General features: G+C 36.6%; 1 protein-coding gene across 7 annotated transcripts in view; it reads left to right on the forward strand.

Annotated features, from left to right (window-relative positions):
* The window catches only part of MAA3 (P-loop containing nucleoside triphosphate hydrolases superfamily protein), a 47,923-nt gene extending 38,623 nt beyond the window's left edge, over positions 1-9,300 (forward strand). For all 7 annotated transcript variants that reach the window (XM_088213928.1, XM_088213922.1, XM_088213923.1 and 4 more), the window contains 7 exons: positions 7,034-7,087; positions 7,369-7,427; positions 7,534-7,618; positions 7,967-8,335; positions 8,446-8,568; positions 8,651-8,737; positions 8,847-9,300. In XM_088213928.1, the coding sequence (XP_088070054.1) occupies positions 7,034-7,087; positions 7,369-7,427; positions 7,534-7,618; positions 7,967-8,335; positions 8,446-8,568; positions 8,651-8,737; positions 8,847-9,074 (1,005 nt within the window). In that variant the 3' untranslated portion in view covers positions 9,075-9,300. The remainder of the gene's footprint in view (positions 1-7,033; positions 7,088-7,368; positions 7,428-7,533; positions 7,619-7,966; positions 8,336-8,445; positions 8,569-8,650; positions 8,738-8,846) is intronic.
* Positions 9,301-9,687: the final 387 nt, after the last annotated feature.

Consider the following 9,687-nt stretch of genomic DNA (forward strand, 5'->3'; position numbering starts at 1 on the left):
GGCCCAAAAGGAAGCCAGAAAAGTCATCTTCTCCTAGATGAGGTTGTCCTGCAAAGAACAGTCTTCAAATATCCGCTAGTTTATTCCTGTCTGTAAAGAATTAGGAAAATATTAAATCTTTCTTGTCGTTTTATTCCAATGGTTTGGGGATATATATACATAGAAGAGATATTATATATGATAACATAAGTAACTCTATTAATGCTAATATATATAGGAAATTAACTAATGATTACATGAGAATATTCCGTAATATATTCTGTACTGTTGTAACACTCCCCCTCAAGCTGAAGCATAAATATTAATCATGTCCAGTTTGTTACGAAGATATTCAGTGCGGGTTCCATTTAAAGTCTTTGTGAATATATTATCTAGTTGTTCCTAATATTAAGTGCGGGTTCCATTTAAAGCCTTTGTGAATATATTATCTAATTGTTCCCCTGTATTCACATAATCGGTAAATATCAAGTTTTTCTGAATATTCTCACGGATGAAATAACAATCAATCTCGATATGTTTGGTTCTTTTATGGTATACTGGATTTGAGACAATATGAAGGGCAGCTTGATTATCACACTAGAGTTCTGAAGGTAATATGAGATTCAAACCCACTTCAGCTAAGAGGTGTTGTATCTATAAGAATTCACATATGGACTGGACCATATCTCTGTATTCAGACTCTGCACTGGACCGGGACATAACGGTCTGCTTCTTACTTCTTCATGATACCAGGTTCCCACCAACAAAAACAAAATACCCTGTAGTGGACTTTCTATTAATTTTAGATTCAGCACAATCAACATCTGCAAAATATTCAATATGAGTGTGCCAATGATTGGTAAACAATATGTCAAGTCCTGAAGTACCTTTTAAATAGCACAAAATCTGTTTCAAAGTCCTTCAATGTTTAACTATAAGTACAAATATATATTAACTAACAATACTAACAAGATATGCAATATCTTGACGAATCACTGTGAGGTAATTGAGGTTTCCAACTAATCATTTGTACCTTTTCGGATCATCAAGGGAGTCACTATAATATTTGCTAAGATGTACATTCAGCACCACTTGTGTGTTGCATGATTTAGCTGTTAACTTTTCAGTTTCTGCAAGTAAATCAAATACATACTTCATCTGAGACAAAAAAATCTCTTCCTTATTTCTTGTAATTTTTACGCTCAAAAAATATTTTAACTAATTCAAGTCTTTGGTGTGAACTTGATATATAAAAATGACTTGAAAGAGGATATTCCTACAAATTTATCTCCTGTAATGACAATATCATCAACATAAATAATAAGAAGTATAAGACCAGCTGTTGACTGTTTATAAAAGACCAAGTGATCACACTTACTCTTCTTTAGCCCAAATTCCAAAGCTATTTCACTAATTTTGTCAAACCACGCACGAAAACTCTGCTTCAAACCATACAAAGATTTCTTCAAATGACCGACTTTTTCGTACTCCCTTTGAGTAACAAACCTAGGTGGGTGCTTCATATACACTTTTTTTAGGAGGTCGCCATGAAGGAATGCATTCTTGATATCCAACTGGTGTAAGAGCAAATTTTGAGATGTCACAATAGAAATGAATAAACTAACATATGTAAGTTTGATTACCGGAGAGAAGATATCAAAATAATCCATCCTATAAGTTTGAGCATGGTCTTTTTTTATAAGTTTGGCTTTAAGTCTTGCCATAGAACTATTTAGGTTTACTTTGACTGAAAATACCCATTGCATCTCATGACTTTTTTTCCTTTGAGTAAATCCACCAAATCCCAAGTATAATTTTCATTGAGAGCATTTATTTCCTTAAGCATTGTATTATGCCAACCAGGATTATTCAAAACTTTCTTAACTGTCTTGAATATGAAAATTGAATCTATAAAAATAATGAAAGAGTTAGACAAGGGAGACAGATGATCAGATGAAATAAAATTAGTAAGAGATAAGTTGTGTTAAGAATTGTGCACTATGTTTACCTTTGCGAAGACCAATGAGAAGATAAAATTCTGTGAGGTAGAATCAAATGACGAGTGAGTTGATGCAGAACATGTAATCATTAATCTGTGGTCTTGTGAACAATTGGTGGCGGTACTTGAGTCGGAGACACACCAACACTATCATCAGCTTGCTCAAGTAGAGGTAGAAACACATCATCGGAGAAATACTATTATTTGTTTGCTCAGTAGAGACATTTGGTGTGAACTTATAGATTAGCCACTTATTGTCCACTCCTTGACATGTAGAATTAGACAATGAGGAGAACGATTTATTTTTTGAAACAATCACATCAGTTGAGACCAAATATTTATTAAGATATGGAGAGTCGCATTGGTATCCTTTCTGAGGGCAAGAGTATCCCAAAAAAACGCATTTCAAATCCTTTAGGTCCAATTTTCTCACATTAGGTTGCATATCTCGATCATAACTGGTGCTACCAAATATCTTAGGTTGCATCAGAAACAAAAACTTATTTGAAAAAAGAAGACTGTAAGGAACATCTCCATCGAGTGTTGTAGATAGCAAACAATTAATCAAGAAACAAGTCGTGGAAACAACATCAGTTCAGAATTGGTTAGGAACTTGCGTTTGGAATAAGAGGGCTCGAATTGTCTCAAGTAAATACTTTTTCTTTATCTCGATAACTCTATTTTGAGATGGTGTATTAACACATGAGGATTTATGAAGAATCCCATATTGAGTCATATAGATCTGAAATGAATCTGACATATATTTTTTAATATTATCACTTCTCAATACATGCACAAAAATATTTAATTAGGTATTGACTTCAGTAGAAAAAATACAAAAGTAAGAAAATATTTTAGAATGATTCTTCATAAAATATATTCAAGTTATTCGAGAAAAATTATCCACAAACGTAACAAAATACTTAAATTCTATTTTGGACGAAACAGAACATGAACCCCAAACATTATAATGAACTAAATCAAAAGTTGACTCATCTCATCTATTAGCTCTTAAACTTGACAGATTATGGTGATGTTTTTTAAACTAACATGACTCCCAATCAAGTGACTATACATAATGAAACTGAGAAAATAACTTCTTCAACATAGGGAGAGAAGGATCTCTCAATTGACAATGTGTTTTAAATAGAGAAACAACATTAGAGTAGAAAAATGATCGAGATACTCAAATATCAAGAATGTAGAGACCATATGATACATGTCATTTACCAATAATTTGCTTCGTCATAAGATCTTGAAGAGCACAATGATCAGGAAAGAACGTAATACAAAAATTTAGATCTTTAATAAGCTTACACACATAAATCAGATTAAAGGTAAGTTTAGGTAGACTTTAATGCAGATAACAGAGTAGTAGATGAAGTTGATTTTGTGATTCCGGAACCCATAATGTTATAGGTCAACCCATCAGTGATGGTTATAAGAAAAGTTGTTTTGTGTAGTCGAAAACTAAAAAAGATATTAAAATTACCTGTCATGTGATCTGTAACATGTCAGACACCTTAGACATGGGTCTGATCTGAAGAGAAAATAGGGAAGAAGAAGAAGAACAGAGAAGAAGATGAAGAATGTTGAAGAGAAGGAAAACATACTATTTTTATTGATTAATTTTCTTTCCTTTACAGACGATGGAAGATGGCCATTTATAGACCTAAATGCAATAAGGGAAACGTTCTTGTTGACGGAATCAACTTGTCGAAATTACGCGGTGTGGTGAGCACGACGTCCGTCGCGGGATGAGATGAGGATGGCTGAGGTGTCGGCTGCGGGATTGATGAGCTTATCAGGATTGATAAACCCTAAACCTAGTTTTCTTATTATTTTGTCTTTTTGTGTGAATTTCCTAACTTATCTTTCCTTTTATTTACCCTAAATAGTTCCTGACAATACCCTCTCCTTGAGTATCAACCTTGTCCTCCAGGTTGATTTAGGAAAACCTTTTAAAGACCCTTCGTGTCAATTTCCTTCATGGCCATTACGGATTTATTTGAACAACGGTGTTCTGAAAAATACCGGTCTCCACCCTTGTAGCAAGTAGCTGTTGCTCTTCTAGGTTTCATATCCTTTCGGAGCAGTTGATCATTATTTCTTGTTTCAGATACTTTCGCGAATTTAACAACTTTATCAATATGATATGAACTTCAAGACAATTCTATAACAAGTTGTTCCTGTAGTAAGATATGTTCAAATGCTTGATTAAGCGTTTGCGGCTTGAGGAGTCTTAGCATGGGCTGTAACTGTGGCCTGAGATCACTAATAAAAGTGGATATGAAAATATTTCTGAAAGTGTTGGGTTATCTGCATCTATAAGAGAACGAAAGTGTTCAAATTTTTCTAGATAGTCGAGAATAATACCTATTTGGGATAGTTTGGTAAATTCCTCTATGAAATTCTTTCGTGATGGTCCCCCAAATTTACGACAAAGTTCTTCCACAAAATATTCCCAATCTATGACATTAATTTTGGCTTGCCATCCACGGTACCATATATCGGCAACTTCTCTTAAGTACAATGATGCAATCGCCACTTTCTGCTCGTCAGAAATATTGTGGATCATGAAATATTTTTCACACCTTCTACTCCACCTTTGTAGGTTTATTCTTTCAAAAAGTGGAATCTCCACCTTGGGAAGCAAAAGAAATTGGGTAGAACCATTTCTAGTCAGAGGATCCATTGGGCCGGTTCGGGCTGGAACAAATCCGGTTCAATTCAAACCGGGTCGGGTCGGGTTAGATTGATCCAGACTGGATCGAGTCGGATCAGGCCGGTTCACTTCCTCCACTGTCCGGTTCGGTCCAGTGAACCAGGCATAAATAAGGGTTGAAACCTTTTTATGTCGTGCATGCTGTTCGGGGGAGCAACGGGGAGATGGCTACCGCTCGGGAGAGGAAGCAAACCTCCCTCTCCATGCAGATCCATCGGCTTCGGCCGGTCTTCCGCGGGTGTCAGAATCCCCAATCCGTTCGCGTTGCTCGGAAGGAGAAGCGAATCTTCTACGTCGTGGGTTTTGGTCGTCAAATTCGCTGAGTCTTTTTTGGGTTTCTCCTAGTGCGGGCTCGGCCACGTATCAGCTTTGCCAGGTACTCGAATTGATGCTGAAATTCACGCTTCATCTCGTACATTTTTTTCATGAAGGAGGTGAGTTTTCAATCGACATCTTTCACAGAGAGTTCGATCGTTTTGGGTTTCTCCAGCTCGACTGGTGTTGCCTTCCCTTTGGACCGGGTGCGAGGTGTGACTCCAGCGTAGGATTCCGCCGGTTCAAGCTCTGATACCATCTTGTCAGACACCTTAGACATGGGTTTGATCTGAAGAGAAAATAGGGAAGAAGAAGAAGAAGAACAGAGAAGAAGCTGGAGAATGTTGAAGAGAAGGAAAACAAAATATTTTTATTGATTAATTTCCATTCCTTTACAGACGATGAAAGATGGTCATTTATAGACCTAAATGCAATAAGGGAGACGTTCTTGTTGGCAGAATCAACTTGTTGAAATTACACGGTGTGGTGAGTCCGATGTCTGTCGCGAGATGAGGATGGCTAAGGTGTCAGCTGCAGGATTGATGAGCTGATCAGGATTGACAAACCCTAACCCTAGTTTTCTTATTATTTTGTCTTTTTGTGTGAATTTCCTAACTTTCCTTTCCTTTCCTTTTATTTTACCCTAAATGGTTCATGACATAGCATCAGAATCAATCACTCATCTATTTGAGGAGGAGATAAGACATTTTTTATCTAATTAAGCAAAAGCAGAGAATTTAGCATACTCGTCAGCTAAAATCAAAACAGTTATCTCAGAATATGAGGTAGTAGTAGTAGCAGCAATATTAATGGTTTGTGTTTTCTGATTCTGTAATTTGTTGCTATACCACTTTATATGCCCTTACTCATAGTAATAGTAGCAGACAATATTACCACTCATTTCAATTCAAGAATTAAACTATTAAATGAAAACCATCTGAAACACTTAGAAAACCAACAACCGGAAACATTGCGCGAAATGAACCACCGTGCACAACCACTGGAGTAACTTATGCACTCCCATGCGCCACCACACGCAGTCACCTAAACCACCACGCACCACCACCACAAACCCACACACCGCTGCCGAGAAACACCAAAAAATTATCTTTCATTTTGGCCATAAATCACCATGGAACCCGGATCCGCACCTAAATCCAGAATGGATCTTGCAAAAACCACGCCGAATACCTATTGGAATCTGGTTTTCGTGCAATCTGGCGTCGCCTCAGCTTCCTCCTCTCCAACTTTCTGGTTTCACGCATAGATCTAGTCAAGCCGCAAGGTTTCCCGCAATCTGGCATTGCCTCAACTTCCTCCTCTTCGGCGTTATGGTTTCACACGTGATCTTGCTAAGCCGCGCCTCTAGTTCCTAATGCGCATGGAAGATCTGGTTTCTTTTGGCTTCTTCTGCTTCTTCTGCCTCTTCTGCTTCACCACAGTGCCGGCAGCACTCTGAACTAGTCGGAGGTTGATTCTGTCGACTACCTCCAGCACCAGGAATTGGTTGTTCAACCCCTCTTTTGGTCTAATCTAATCTGACTTCAAAAACTCTAATCCTAACTTTGATACCGGATAAAGAGTTAGGAAAATATTGAATATTTCTTGTCGTTTTATTCCAATGGGGTAGGGATATATACATAAAAGAGATATCTATATATGATAACATAAATTACCTTATTAATGTTAATATATATAGGAAATCAACTAATGATTACATGAAATGTTCCATAATACATTCTGTAAATTGTAACACTGTCCAAATAGTATACAGACCAGCAAAAAAGCTCCTTGCTAAAATGATCTGGCCTATACCTTAACCCCGATAAGCCTGATGGTCCCACACTAATGGTCTTCAAAAACAGTAGTATGCGTGTCTACATGCTTAGTACACATGCATTCTCTCAAAAGCCAAGAATTTTGCAGTTTATTTACATCCTTTATATTAATCTTATCTGTTCTTTACTTTATTTGAAAAAAAAAAAAATCTCATATGTTCTTTACTACTTAAACAGGTGGAACCTGCAACTCTTGTCCCTTTAACAAGTGGATGCAAACAAGTATTTCTGGTATACTTTGGCAGTACTTTTCTCGTCCTTCAATATTTCTTTTTCCGTCATCATTTATCATTATCGTGGAACAAAAACCTTTTTGCACTAATCATGACGCATTACTCTATTAAATGAACCTACCAGGTCGTAGTCCCCTGGTCTTCAAGATGGCCATGAAAACTTTAGGTAGATTATTTCACGTCTATATATGTGTCCATATAAGCTGAATGAGAAGGCCTGGGGAATGTGACAGCATATGCACAAAGAGGAGTTGATTTATTTATTTATTTTTGTTTCAGGTAGGTGATCCCGTTCAACTGCCAGCTACTGTGATTTCTCCTGTTGCTGAGAAATTTGGGTATGAACATATTTGTGATAAAAATTGATTTTTAAGTTTCATTTACGTAAAACTTATCATACTGATTCATTCTCTCCATTTTTCTATTTCTTCTTCCTTCTTGAAGTTACGGGACAAGTTTGTTCAAGAGATTTCAAAGGGCTGGTTATCCAGTAAATATGCTCAAGACCCAGTACCGGATGCATCCGGAGGTAAGCAGAGTCCTTGATCGAAGTTTATGAGAGATTTTCACGGTTTCATTACTTCAAGTCTTAATTAACCTCTGTTGGTTGCCTAATCTATCTAATTGTAATTGCTGTCGAAAGAAAACAAGCTGTGTTTAATTTTCTTGTAAACTTCGATCACCTCCCCTCTCCCCCCGCCCCCCCCAACAACCACGAAGGAGTTGAATATATGCAGTTGTTAGGTTTCTGAGGCAAGATATTATGGCTTTGAGACTTTATTTTTTATTACAACTGAACTTTTACAAAACCAAATCCATCAGCAGTTTAGACTGTCATCTCTTAATTATAGCTGTCCATATATACTTTGTTGAGCAGATCAGACACTTTCCTTCGAAGGAGTTTTATAATGAAGCACTGGAAGATGGACCTGATGTTGAAGATCAGACAAGTCGTGAATGGCACATTTTCCGTTGCTTTGGACCATTTGCCTTCTTTGATATTCAAGAAGGACAGGAGTCCCAGCCTTCAGGAAGTGGATCTTGGGTAAATGTTGACGAAGTTGAGTTTGTCCTCCTCATGTACCATAAATTAGTATCTTCTTACCCACAGCTGAAGTCAAGTTCTCAGCTTGCTATCATATCTCCATATAGTTATCAAGTCAAGCTATTTAAAGAAAGATTTCGGGAAACTTTTGGGGTGGAGTCAGAAAAAGTTGTGGATATCAACACTGTTGATGGTTTCCAGGTAAATATTTTATGGTGCATTTATATTAAATATATTGTTGCCTGGTGAATCATCTAATCTAACCCAAAGGATATTGTGGTATAAAACAAAATCTCTGTTTCTCTTCTCAGGGCCGAGAGAAGGATGTTGCAATTTTTTCATGTGTTAGGGCAAACAAAGATAGAGGCATAGGTTTTGTCTCTGATTTTCGGCGAATGAATGTCGGGATTACGAGAGCAAAGTCTTCTGTATTGGTATGGCTTTTGACTGGGGCTTCTATGGAGAATTAGATTTCTCTATTTCCTTGCTTGATCAGAAATTTGATTGCTTACTTAGGTGGTTGGCTCGGCAGCAGCATTAAGAACTGATGAGCACTGGAAGAACCTTTTGGAAAGTGCTGAGAAGAGGAATCGTTTTTTTAAGGTAAACCTTCTTTTTCTTGAATTACTTGCAACAGCTAATAAGTAGGACAATTCCGGAAGTCAAAAACTATGATTACAACAAAGTTAAAATAACAAAATATTCATTGTAGGTTTCCAAGCCCTTTGTCTCATTTTTTACTGATGAAAATTTGGAGACCATGAATGTAAAGAACAAAGAAGAAGAGGTTGCAGATGGCGGGTTGGCGGCCGAGAACGGAAGTAGTATGCCTTTTGCAAATGTTGCAGATATGGATCAGGGACCACCCACAGAAGAGATGGACTACGGAGGAGATGGAGGAGATGGGGACAACTTTGAAGGTGGATTTGAAGAGGACTAGATACACCCACTCTACTTCTAATGGAAATGAAATCATCACTCTTTTAGTTATTAGGGAATTGGTCCTTAGCCAATCCAAAATTTTGTCCTCTCTTAAGTTATCATCAGTTATGAAGTTAGAAAACATTGAACAGCTTTATTCTTGGAATATGTTATTTTGTTTGGTAATTAATATCAAAGTCTACTTTTACAAAGACCAGTAGAAATAATTAATGATTTTTGTTTTATATTATAGATGTATATATATATATATATATATCTACATATATTTTAAAATTACATGGGTATATAAGAATATTTCAATATTCTAGAAAGTTTTGTTTAGTTCTTTTCATCGTTTTCTTGTGGGTGTATATATATATACCCATACACCCACTTCGTAATCCTCTCAACTTAAAGCTAATTAGCTACCAAACAAAAATAAGGGATTTAATTATATATCTATTCATAGATACCATACGTATGTCCAAATATAACGACAGAAATATACATTCATACTCAAAACTCATATTTTTGTAGAAATTAATAAAAAAATATACAGGACAAGATCACGTGAACTCCATACAGCATAACGTCGTCATAAAACGGCACTCGTAGGATCTGTTTGAATTACC

The sequence above is a fragment of the Carica papaya genome, chromosome 2 (genome assembly GCF_054855325.1).
Source record: "Carica papaya isolate Zhongbai chromosome 2, ASM5485532v1, whole genome shotgun sequence".
In the NCBI taxonomy this organism is placed as follows: Eukaryota; Viridiplantae; Streptophyta; class Magnoliopsida; order Brassicales; family Caricaceae; genus Carica; species Carica papaya.